Source organism: Erpetoichthys calabaricus, chromosome 1, assembly GCF_900747795.2.
Source record: "Erpetoichthys calabaricus chromosome 1, fErpCal1.3, whole genome shotgun sequence".
NCBI classification, from domain to species: domain Eukaryota; kingdom Metazoa; phylum Chordata; class Cladistia; order Polypteriformes; family Polypteridae; genus Erpetoichthys; species Erpetoichthys calabaricus.
In genome coordinates, this window is record NC_041394.2 from 349,996,837 (window position 1) to 350,010,171 (window position 13,335).

At 38.2% G+C, this 13,335-nt stretch overlaps 1 protein-coding gene and 2 long non-coding RNA genes across 13 annotated transcripts in view; 1 reads left to right on the forward strand and 2 right to left on the reverse strand.

Moving 5' to 3' along the window:
- LOC114668330 (zinc finger protein 883-like) overlaps window positions 1–13,335 on the reverse strand; it is a 774,734-nt gene that overhangs the window by 313,403 nt on the left and 447,996 nt on the right. The window contains exon 7 of one of the 11 annotated variants that reach the window (XM_051924973.1): window positions 5,425–5,950. The exons of the other annotated variants lie outside the window; for them this stretch is intronic. Within the exon in view, the coding sequence (XP_051780933.1) occupies window positions 5,425–5,950 (526 nt within the window). The remainder of the gene's footprint in view (window positions 1–5,424; window positions 5,951–13,335) is intronic. 11 annotated transcript variants of the gene reach the window in all.
- The window catches only part of LOC127527925 (uncharacterized), a 115,771-nt gene that overhangs the window by 51,585 nt on the left and 50,851 nt on the right, over window positions 1–13,335 (forward strand). The gene's annotated exons all lie outside the window — the stretch shown is intronic.
- LOC127527894 (uncharacterized) lies at window positions 4,294–5,192 on the reverse strand. Its single transcript, XR_007935068.1, has 2 exons — window positions 5,021–5,192; window positions 4,294–4,876 (listed from the first exon to the last, which is right to left on the reverse strand). It is a non-coding gene; the product is annotated as an uncharacterized LOC127527894 (long non-coding RNA).

Genomic DNA, 13,335 nt, shown 5'->3' on the forward strand with positions numbered 1-13,335 from the left:
AAAGAAACCGGAGCCCACTGTGGAAACCCAGCAGGAAAACAGGCAAACTCAAGGTAGGAAACACCGGCAACGTGACTCCCTGTGAGGCAGCAGTGTTATGGATCTGCCACCGTGCCGCCCCCACATGTGTAATTATTAACAGTATGCATTGTTTAAATGAAGTTAATGACTTATGTGTAAAATGTAACATACATACTTTAATGCATTTCACCATGAAAGTGATGTCCAGTATAAACCTAAGGATTCTAAATGTGCAGAGAGATGGAATATCATAAATGTAATGTGTTCTGTGTGGCGATTGCTGCTGTCCGTTCAGGAGGAAGCCCCAGAAGCTCATAGCGATTAACAACTGGGTCGGTTTTAAGGTGACGTTTACGACGGTCTACTTTAATGATAAACTACGAGGCTAAAGTGGACATTGCGAGGTTAAAGCCGAAATATCCATTTTAATCACAAATTAGACCTCTTCACCGTGTGCTTAATTTTTTTCTCTGTGGCTCTAATACGCTGCTGTGGAATATGCGATGCTTGAATATCAACGCACCACGAATGCATTTGTGTGTCGGCATTGTGCTTCAACACATAGAACCATTCAGCAGACATCACAGCAGGCACATCGATCCCGGAGGATCCACAAAGCGGCTTTCTGGCACATGTGGATAGTAAACAGAGACGGTGACGTCACATTCAGACATCTAGTGACCAACTTCAGTATTGTAACTTTGTGATTAGTATATGTGTAAGATTTGGCAACGTTATCTGTTTTCCTTAATGTGTAATTTGAGAATTAAGAATAGTTTAACTTTTTATTGTCGACCACACACTTGTATGTACGTCTAAATCTGCAAATTAAACTTTGCATTTGAAATCTACTTTCCAAGTGTTTTAATCGACGCCCTGCTGCGAATGCCAACTATTCCTACACAACCAGAAGCCCTTCAGTTGTTCCTCTCTTACAGTTCATGTCCGCACGCTCACCTCGATGTGTTTCTTTAATATCAGAATGTGAATTTTGAACGCCATCACCTCGTGTTTTAATGGCTGGGACAAAAGGCGACTCATTCACCAAGGCTCGTTTATGTGCCTGCCACTTGTAAGGGGCGTATTTTCTGACCTCCTTGTATCTTCGATATCATTAATAAGCCCAGCGTTGCTTCACGTTGGTTTGACGATATCCTCGCTGTTTAAATCACCACAGTTGCTGTTCCTTTCACTTCTCTCCTGTGCGCTTAAATGTTTTATATACGCAGAAATCAAAGACATGTAATGTGCAAATAAATATTATGGGATAGTACCTTAATTTCGCATATACATGTGAATAATTTATTACAATTATCTGACCTATATTGCCCTGCTTTTCGGACACAGAAAATTGTTGCCAACATAGCAAGTTACGGATGTTTATTTATTTTTATTATTGGGAGTACAAATTTTTTCCTTTCAAATGCAGTGAGTTCAAGTAAAAAGACTCAAACAAATAAAACACACAAGATACAGATAACCTACGTGAAAAATTCTACTTAAGCACAGTAATGAAGTTGTTTTACTTTGTTACTTCCCACCTCTGATCCATTGCATCATCGTTAACAAATGCTTTATCTTTATTCAGTGCACATTTTTCCCCTTCATGTTTTTTCTGATAAGCCGTTTTACATGCCATCTTAGGTGTCAATGTGACTTTCGCTCCGTTATTTTCCTCCTGACTCTCAGTGAGTCTTCCCATCATACCTGGCGGTAGACGTCACTCATTGCGCGACACGCCTGTCTAGTGATAATCATTGATTTTGAATTGATTACCCCACAAACACAAGCCAAAGCTTTCCTGCTACTGCAGCTGAGTTTTGTTTAAATCAAATGTTTAATTTTAAGCATATAAGTGCTTCATTAAACACATGATGGAGCTTAGCTGGCTACAAACAGACAGGTAATGTTCAGACTCCCCAAATATACTGAGGCTGAACTTGCAGCTTGGGGGGGCCTTAGTGACTTCGATGGCCCTCTGAGTCTGTAGCGTCTTCATAAAGTAAGAAACGGCTCTGTATTTTGTACACAATTTTTATGATTTTCATCATTTGTAACGGCTGTAAATTATGTGTTGGCATGAGGACAACTAATTAAAAAATTCAATTTCAATTAATCGCTTAGTTCAAATTTGTAATCGAAAGTCACTGTGTAGTAATTGCAATTTTTCAAATTTCCTTCAAGCAATTAATCATTTTCTGTAACGCAGACATAACTCAGTGATTATTTTCTAATACAAAACAGTTTTAATAATCAGCTACCTATGTATATTAAATTACTGTATTTTAGTTTGTTTATTGAACAGTTTTGTGTAACAGAAACAAAAGAACAAACAGTGAAACACTAATCAGTCAATGGCTCAAAGTAGGATTTTTATTTATTTTTAATTTTGAGCCACACAACAATGCAAATTAGTCGGCACTTTGATTGGTTATGTCAATAATTCTGTCTAACATTATATAAAGCAGAAAAATAAGACATTATTGTGTTTCAGACTATTTATTCAGCCAGTTGCTTAGGCAGACAGTTTATTTCCACCATTCATTCCAGAGATGATATACCAGATTAAAAAACAAATGTTCATATGTGACCAGTGCTGGGAAATGTTACTTAAATTCACTACATTGCTCATTAAATACAAAATCCTATTCTTCTCCAGTTCAGTGTGTTTCTTTTCCTCACTTTTCTCAACGGGGGAAAAAACAGAGAGTCGGATTGAAGCTTTACATCCACTGCATGTGTTGCTGCTGATTTAACTGATCGGTTACTTAACTGCACTTCTCAGTTTGCTACCAGCACTTTCCTTGGAGTTCACGATGGAGTGCACGTCACATCTCTAAGGACAGTATCTCACATCCCAATCTGAATGGTGAGATGCAATCTTCGTCTCTCAGCAGCCTCGGCCGAGCACTTCAAGCTTACTGCACGGAGCCCGTTGTCTGAAGGCCGTAGCGGTGCCCACACATGGGTTGTCTGCAGTGTGTGAGTTGGTGTTTGGCTGAATGTGGAGATATCAGCTCAGATGTTCTCTTCTACATCGATGCCCAGTTCACTAGAGATGACGTTAGGCTCCTCCGCACACACTGCCTTGGCCATTTTGGTTTCAGTCAGTCTGTTTAGCTTCAGACTCAATAGACCATGCAAAAGAGGGGTTTCATGGACCGCTGGTAATTCACAGGGTTTGGCCAACAGAAAGCCGAGTGCAGGAGGCACCGTCAGATGACTGGAGATGACAGACTAGAGAATTTGAGGATTTTGTAATTTATTCAAAGCAACAAACAATTTATAACAACAAACAAGAAACCACACTGTAAGTAAATCAAGAGAGTGGAATACAAAGTCTTTAGGGATCAGGAAACCCCTTTTGGCCGAGAGCGTTATTGTACTAAACTTTCTTGTAATTATTATTATTATTTGACTGACGCCGAGGCGACTTACAACATGTGAGACACAATTGCTTACATTTCTTTTGTTTTTTCACTATTAGCACAAGCAGGTGAAGTGACCTCCTCCTGGTCACACACTATCAGTGCCTATCAGTCATAACATATCAAATCCTTTTGAAATTCATTCTAAAACACGTCTTTGACAGGTTACCATTGCTAGTACCTTATGAAAGCTCTCTGAAAGAATATTTTTCTGGGTGAGAAAAAAAATTCCACCGTTACTTTTACATAATAACAGTTCAGAAAAAAACAATTTAACACCAAAATAAAAAGTGGGAACTTCAGAACATTTAAATTCTTTGGGGTGGTATGCCAAGACAGAGGGGTTGATGCCCCCGGTGTAGATCTTCTCCAACTTTTGTGGCCCAGAAGATTCTGTTTTGTGAGACTCGTCGGCCACATCCAGTATAGCAATATGGCTTCTCGAGATTAATTCCTCCAAATTTTCTTGGTGTGTGTATATGTAGCAAAGTGTATTCTGATTTTTAATTTGTTTTTTGTAGCTTTTAATTATGAATTTCCACCAAAAGCAATTGTTTGTGTGTCCTTAGTTTCATACCAATGGTATTTTGTAGTACAAATGCTAATTAATGCGACTCCACACAGACTGCAGACACCCTCAGGCGATGGTGGATGCTGCACAGGCAAGTCTGCTCTCTCCAAGCCTTTTCTAATTTTATTCTATTGATTTGACATGAATATTATTTGGGAATTCTCAAGTGTTAAATAACAAATGTGCACCCCTCCCCCCCCCCCCTAAGTTCTTATATACAGTGTTTGTATGTTTTATAATCAAAAGCAAACAAATAAAAAACAAAAACAAAAAAAAACAGCATTTCTTTTTTTAGTGCGCTGCCACAGCGTTTTAATATAATTTAGCATGGTGTACAACATGACCATATGGATACTTTAGATTTTCATTTAAATTTTATTTATATTGTTTTCATAGTTTGTGTTTGTAATTATTAGTAACTGATTTGATTTTTTATTTAATAAGCATTGGCGAGAAACTGTTTGTATGGCACCCTGTTTTTTTTTTTGTTTTTTTTTGGAAAGCTATTTTATTGTTATATAAAAATAGAAAAATATATATAAGATAGCTGAACTATGATTTATTATGTGAGGTTTTGTATACTGTAAAGAGTTCTTTCTGATGAAATGTATATAATATATTGTAAATAGTTCTATATGTATGTATGTTATGAAAGCAGAGCTAGACGCATGGTGGAGGCTGTAGGGGCTTTAGTGAGTAGCGCTTTATATGACGCCCTGTTCTGTATTTTGTTTCAGGAAAAGGAAAAAATGATATAAACTTCTGATTCTCCTCTAGGTGGATTTGTTTGTGACACAACACCACTTAGGATGAATTCCAGTTGGTTACATGTGCTTACTGCCAGGCAGGAGTACTTCTCTCCGGTGTGAATTCTGGTGCGTCTCTGAAGAGAAGTCCTGACAGATTTGTTTGCCACATTCCAATCAGCAATATGGCTTCTCTCAGAGATTAATTTGTCAACAATAGTTTAGTTTGCTTACTTTTCAAGACAGGAGTGAACCTCACTCTAGAGTCCTGAAGGGTGCTTGTTTTTCTGGACTGATTTTTGAACTGCTACCCTTTTTATTCTGTTGTGAACTCTAGTGTGTCTCTGAAGATATCTCATTTCTGAAAACGGTTTACCACACTCATTACAGCAATACGGCTTTTCTCCAGTGTGAACTCTAATGTGGTACTTCAGACTGCTTATACGTGTAAACTGTTTACCACATTCATTACAGCAATACGGCTTCTCTCCGGTGTGAACTCTAGTGTGTATTTGAAGAGGGCCGAATTGTGAAAACTGTTTGCCACATTCATTACAGCAATACGGCTTCTCTCCCGTGTGAACTCTAGTGTGGTCATTCAGAGTGCTTATCAATGAAAATTGTTTACCACATTCATTACAGCAATATGGCTTCTCACCAGTGTGAACTCTAGTGTGGTTCTTCAGACTGTTCATATATGAAAATTGTTTACCACATTCATTACAGCAATATGGCTTCTCTCCCGTGTGAACTCTAGTGTGGTTCTTCAGACTGTTCATATTTGAAAACTGTTTACCACATTCAGTACAGCAATATGGCTTTTCTCTCGTGTGAACTCTAGTGTGTATTTGAAGTTGGCCCATTCGTGAAAACTGTTTACCACATTCATTACAGCAATACGGCTTCTCTCTGGTGTGAACTCTAGTGTGGTTCTTCAGACTGTTCATATGTGAAAACTGTTTACCACATTCAGTACAGCAATATGGCTTCTCTCCAGTGTGAACTCTAGTGTGTATCTGAAGATGGCCTATTTGTGAAAACTGTTTACCACATTCATTACAGCAATATGGCTTCTCTCCTGTGTGAAGTCTGGTGTGTATCTTCAGATGGATCATTTGTGAAAACTGTTTACCACATTCATTACAGCAATACGGCTTCTCTCCGGTGTGAACTCTACTGTGGTTCTTCAGACTGGACATACGTGAAAACTGTTTACCACATTCCGTACAGCAATATGGCTTCTTTCCCGTGTGAAGTCTAGTGTTGATCTGAAGAGCACCCCTGCCAGAGAATTCTTTTCCAGATTCCAAACTGCACTGATCTTTGATTCCTGTACAAAGTTTAAAAGAAAAGGGGAAAAAAGAGCTTACTTTCAGTCCACTGCCTTATTATTAACATTAACTCACATTAAATATATGATGGCTGAAATTAGGAACAACCTTTTGTAAGCAATTATAAAACTTTAGTTGTGCATGGAAAGCACACTCAATTTGTTAATTCTACGTTCTCTATTACAACTACTTAGTAGCGCCACATGCATAAAACTTCCTTATGCTCGGCAACATGTGCAAGCCAATTCTCACACAAAAGTTCAGATTTTTAAAACTAGAACATGCCGTTTAAATTGGCTTAAAGTTACGGCAAGTTTTGAGCATTTGTAAGTCCCATACAGACTTTATTTGTGTTGGCATTGTAACAACAGATGGTGGAAAAACGAACTGAACAGAAAATCTCATTTCATTGCACATTTCACATTCTGATGCTCGACAGGCTACACAAGAAGTGAATTTTGATGTATCACAATGACATTTTGGCTCATGATGATGACTGAATTCTAAGCTGATTTAGACACCCTACTGTCATTCTCTTTGAAGTGTGTGCTGAACATGTGCCTTCATTACAGAGACCATCACACAGAAATCACACAATCTCTCAGCTCTCTTAAAGGTCTTAACAGCGGTGGGTTATTTGGCGATGGCAGCTATTCAGTGTGAACTGCCTGACCGGTGAGGAATCTCTCAGTCACCCTGAGCCTCATCATGTCATCTTGGGGGATCATGTAGAAAAAGTGCTGTCATTTCTACAGGGTGTGACTGAAATGTTTGCAAATCACCTTTAAATGAAAAATGTGTAATGTGACTTTAATTAATGAATTAAGTTGTAATTTTTAAATCTGTTGAGCAAAGGGGTAAATGAAAGAAAAATGTTTTTATTTCAGCCATTACGGACAGTACTGTATAAAACAGAATGCCATGCCAAAAATGAAAAAGGAACTTTCAATAATCAGAATGTGTCCTGACATTTATGCACAATTAAACTAAAACCATTTTACACCAAAACAAACATCAAACTGGCTTAATTAAATCACCAAGGAAAAGAGAGCAATGGATGAGTGACGCCTCAGTGCACAGGCCTACAGAAGCTGCTGTGACCTCGGAGAAAAATGAGAGTATTAGAAAACAGAGAAAGAGTGCAGCTGTTGGTGTTTCAGCTCTATAAGGGAGTGGCAGGTGACACCAGGACTGGTAAGCTTTGTGACACACTGGTGACATTTATACTCACCATTAAAATGTTAACAGCTATCTACTGTCAGGACTTATTTATGTTAAGTAAACTAAAATTTGCCAGGTTTTCATGTCTATTTGCTCTAATGTGTGTGTTCACGTATGTAATTATTATCTCTGTTATGGCTGCAAAAATCAAGCAGTCCAAGATTAAACTCAATGAAGAGTGCTATAAACAATAAATACAACTGAACAGTAGTGTTACACAAATTAATCTGCCTTGAATCAAAATTGCCCAGTTTTTGCTGTTTATTGTGAAATCAGCTTGCAGTTGGTCAACTGGTCTACCGATTTCATGACATGGAATGTGTTAATCTCAGGACATGCGTACCACTGACAGAGTGGAAACTGGTGAAGAAAATAGCTGCTGTGTGGAAATATTTTAAAGTATCTGAAAAGTGATAGGAATATCATATGTGAAGTTTAAAATGAAATACTTAGGTGTTAGTTGTGATGGATTTGAAGCAAAGACATTTACTGCAACTAATTTAATGAGAAACTTGTAGGTACAACACTTAGCTGAGCGCATCGACTTTCAGCAATGCAGCGATGTCGGTCTCGTAAGGTTCTTTGGACAGCTGCGCAGAAGGCGACTGCGCATTTGGCTTTGGACAGACGTGAGTGAGTGGGTAGACTGGCGAATTATATATAAGATATATATATATATATATATATATATATATATATATATATAGATAGAAGAGTATACTATAGAATGCACAGCGTAATAGTAAACTAAATGTAAAAACATTGAGTAACACTGAGAAAACCTTGAACAACAGAGAAAACATAACACTGCAAGAGTTTGCGCTATAGCGCTACGAACCGCTCGGTAAAAACACTTTTTAATGAGCTTTAAGCACAGGGAAAAAAATATTACCTTTTCAAAAATCCCTAATTTAATAAACCACCAAGAAAAGTAACATTGCAACAATGCACGCTACAAACCGATCGCTGTAAACAGAAGTGAAAACAAAATCAGGCCCGGTGCATTCTTTAACTGCCTTCTCTCCCTCTTTCTCGCACCTGTGTGTGTGTGTGTGTCTGTGTTTGTGTCTGTGTCTGTGTGTGTGTGTGTGTGTGTGTGTGTCTCTCTCGCGCCTGTGTGTGTCTCTCTGCCTGCCCATGGTCCGCTGCTTGGGCTGCCTTAGTGAATTATGGGCGTGGCTCTGTCATGTGTATCCCATGGTCCGCTGCTTAGTGAATTGTTGTTGGGCAGGGCTCTGTCTTGCGTCTTGCCTGCCCACGGTCGGCTGCTATAGGGAATTATATATATATATATATATATATATATAGATAGATAGATAGAGAGATAGATAGATGGGGAGAGAGAGAGAGAGAGAGAGAGAGAGAGAGAGAGAGAGAGAGAGAGAGAGAGAGAGATGAGGTGGATCCTCCTTCAATGCCAATTGCACCCTTGAACGTGCAAATAAGCCAGTACGCAGAAAACAAGACCAGCATGTCTCAAATGATAAAGGGAAGTATGCCTAACCACAATATACAGGTGCTGGTCATAAAATTAGAATATCATGACAAAGTTGATTTATTTCAGTAATTCCATTCAAAAAGTGAAACTTGTATATTAGATTCATTCATTACACACAGACTGATGTTTAATCAAATGTTTATTTCTTTTAATGTTGATGATTATAACTGACAACTAATGAAAGTCCCAAATTCAGTATCTCAGAAAATTAGAATATTGTGAAAAGGTTCAATATTGAAGACACCTGGTGCCACACTCTAATCAGCTAATTAACTCAAAACACCTGCAAAAGCCTTTAAATGGTCTCTCAGTCTAGTTCTGCAGGCTACACAATCATGGAGAAGACTGCTGACTTGACAGTTGTCCAAAAGACGACCATTGACACCTTGTACAAGGAAGGCAAGACACAAAAGGTCATTGCTAAAGAGGCTGCCTGTTCACAGAGCTCTGTGTCCAAGCACATTGATAGAGAGGCGAAGGGAAGGACAAGATGTGGTAGAAAAAAGTGTACAAGCAATAGGGATAACCGCACCCTGGAGAGGATTGTGAAACAAAACCCATTCAAAAATGTGGGGGAGATTCACAAAGAGTGGACTGCAGCTGGAGTCAGTGCTTCAAGAACCACCACGCACAGACGTATGCAAGACATGGGTTTCAGCTGTCGCATTCCTTGTGTCAAGCCACTCTTGAACAAGAGACAGCGTCAGAAGCGTCTCGCCTTTGGACTGCTGCTGAGTGGTCCAAAGTTATGTTCTCTGATGAAAGTAAATTTTGCATTTCCTTTGGAAATCAAGGTCCCAGAGTATGAAGGAAGAGAGGAGAGGCACAGAATCCACGTTGTTTGAGGTCCAGTGTAAAGTTTCCACAGTCAGTGATGGTTTGGGGTGCCATGTCATCCTGCTGGTGTTGGTCCATTGTGTTTTCTGAGGTCCAAAGTCAACACACCCGTCTACCAGGATGTTTTAGAGCACTTCATGCTTCTTGCTGCTGACGAACTTTATGGAGATTCAGATTTCATTTTCCAACAGGACCTGGCACCTGCACACAGTGCCAAAGCTACCAGTACCTGGTTTAAGGACCATGGTATCCCTGTTCTTGATTGGCCAGCAAACTCGCCTGACCTTAACCCCATAGAAAATCTATGGGGTATTGTGAAGAGGAAGATGCAATATGCCAGACCCAACAATTCAGAAGAGCTGAAGGCCACTATCAGAGCAACATAGGCTCTCATAACACCTGAGAAGTGCCACAGACTGATCGACTCCATGCCACGCCGCATTGCTGCAGTAATCCAGGCCAAAGGAGCCCCAACTAAATATTGAGTGCTGTACATGCTCATACTTTTCATGTTCATACCTTTCTGTTGGCCAACATTTCTAAAAATCCTTTTCTTTGCATTGGTCTTAATTGATATTCTAAATTTCCGAGATACTGAATTTGGGACTTTCATTAGCTGTCAGTTATAATCATCAACATGAAAAGAAATAAAGATTTGAAATACATCAGTCTGTGTGTAATGAATGAATCTAATACACAAGTTTCACTTTTTGAATGGAATTACTGAAATAAATCAACTTTGTCACGATATTCTAATTTTATGACCAGCACCTGTATATAGATGGGGTGGATCCCCAATTGTTTTTCTGCTCTTCCTTTGTGTTTTGACAGTGTCTTATATATGTATTCACTTACCACCTTAAGCACTGGAGGATAAATATCTGGTCCTAGTGATTTGTTTTAGTTCAGCCTACTTAATCTGAGCAGAACTTCTCGCTGTACAATTTCCAAATCTTTCAGTACCTCCATAGTAGTCCCTGTTACCACTGGGATGTGATCCAGTTGCTCACTTGCGAAAACTTCAGAAAAAAAACAAGTTTAGTGCATTTGATATTTCACTGTCAATGTATTGGAATTCCCCTTTATTGTTCCTGATCTGGTTCACCTCCTTGGCTTTTATTTTATTACTAAAATATTGAAAAACTCTCTTTGGTGCATCTTTTTGCCTTATCTATACTAATAAAAGGCAAAGCCCTCACTGACTGACTCACTGACTGACTGACTGATTGACTGACTGACTGACTCACTCATCACTAATTGTCCAACTTCCCATGTAGGTGGAACGATGAAATTTGGCAGGCACATTCCTTACAGCTTACTTACAAAAGTTAGGCAGGTTTCATTTCGAAATTCAACGCGTAATGGTCATAACTGGAACCTCTTTTTTGACAATATACTGTAATGGACGGCAGCTCGATGGCCGTGGGAGGCGGAGTGGAGTGTCCCGTCACGTGCACGGTGTAAAACGTAAGTTTAAATTAAGTTTATAGAAACACTCCCGCTGCGGATTGCAATAACATATTCGCGAGATAAAAGTTTAATGAGAAGACACGAGGTATAAACGAACCACACGCCGTTGCACAACGTTAGGGGCTTCACCTCTGGCGCTGACGTTCGAAATTCGATTCCCGAGAGGGGATGCAATGAGTGTGTACGCATGAAGAGCACAGAATTAGACCGAAACACGTGTCGCGCACTCTTTGCATAATTTGAAAGTAAACAATTTCAACCATTCTATGATCTGCTTCTCGCAACTGAAAGACGGCACATGGCGGATGTTAGCCGACTTGCTGACCGCAACGTTAGTGGCTTCAACTCTGGCGCTGACGATAGAGATTCGATTCCCGAGAGGGGATGCAGTGAGTGTGTATGCCCGATGAGCCCAGAATTAGGGAGAAACACGTGTCACATACTCTTTGCATTATTTGAAAGTAAACTATTAAAACCATTCTATGATCTGCTTCTGGGAACAGAAAGAGGGCACGTGACGGACGTAAGGCGACTTGCTCACCAACCACAAGTGTAACCTGGCAGGTAACCACCCATACAATCAGATTGTGATTCAGAAAACGAATGACATGAATGTAATTACCACGAACTACATACTGTCAAATAAACGAAACACACGCTGTGAAAAGGGAGGTTCACAAAAAAACAGATCCTTAACAAATTGTTATTGGTATATTTTCGATCCGTTTAAAAAGGTTTTCTTTTCTTCTTAATAAAAAATTAAAAGCAGTACTTCGCCGCAACGAAGCGCGAGAATTTGGCTATATATATCTGCTTCTCGCAATTAAAAGAGGGCACATGCCGGATGTTAGACGACTTGATGACCAAGCATAAGCGTTACCTGCCAGGTAACCACCCATACAATCAGATTGTGATTCAGACTAGGAATGCAATGAATGTAATTACCCCGATCTACATACAAGGCAAAACTCTTGAAACATTCAAAGATGATGGTTTGGGATAAGTACACCATGGAACATAAAAGAGCTTATGAAGCCTTGAACCGAAGAAAGCAAGATCTCGGAGATCGTAAAAAAAAAAAAATAGGAGGTAATGTCGTTTTACTCGCTGTAGATTTTACTCAAACATTACCAGTTATTCCACGAGGGAGACCAGCAGATGAACTCAACGCGTGTTTAAAATCCATGCTTCTCCCACGCTCGGTTATATGTCGCGTGTTCTCGGGTAGGTACACCAAAAAATGTATACATTTAAGCATGTAATGGTCAAACAAAAAATGAGGTATACCCGAAGGCACTGCAGTAGTACTCAATGTAACTTTACTTCTTAAATGTTAATGTTTTACTGTTTAATAATTTATACGCTTCTTATATGTTGTTCAAATTCTTTTATCAAAATACCAGTGACAGCGCAATGCATGATAACATGGAGTGAATACACCATACGCATCCGCCCACGGCCGCAGATAGGAGTTGATTCTACAATAAAATAAAATAAAGATAAAAAGAGTAATACAATCATCACCCATAAAGTGGATAGTAGATGTGACGTACTATATGTGTACCAGATTTCAAGTCAATAGGTGAAACGGTTTGAGAGCTACAGGTGATTTAAAATCCTGGGCAGACAAACGAATAGCCACGGTAGCAAATTATAGAAGATGATCTTACTGTTTAATAATTTATATTTATATGAAATGTGCTTCTTATATATTACTTCATATTCTCATATGATAATGATGTTAATGTTGTTTATATTGATTTCTATGTTATTGTAAGTGCATGTATGTGTGTATATGTGTATATGTATATATATATATATATATATATATATATATATATATATATATATATATATTATATGTGTATATGTATATATATATATATATATATATTATATGTGTGTATATATATACATATATAATGTGTGTATATATATACATATATAATGTGTATATGTATATATATATATATATATATATATATATATAGATATATATATATATATATATATATATATATATGTATATATATGTCAGCAACACTCATAACAATGACAACACAATTACATTGACAATCATGTTACGTTATTTTTAAAATGTTTCCTTTACTTTTTCATAACCTCTTTAACACACTACATATTATATATATATACATATATATATATATATATATATATATAGATATACACATATATATATATGTATATATAT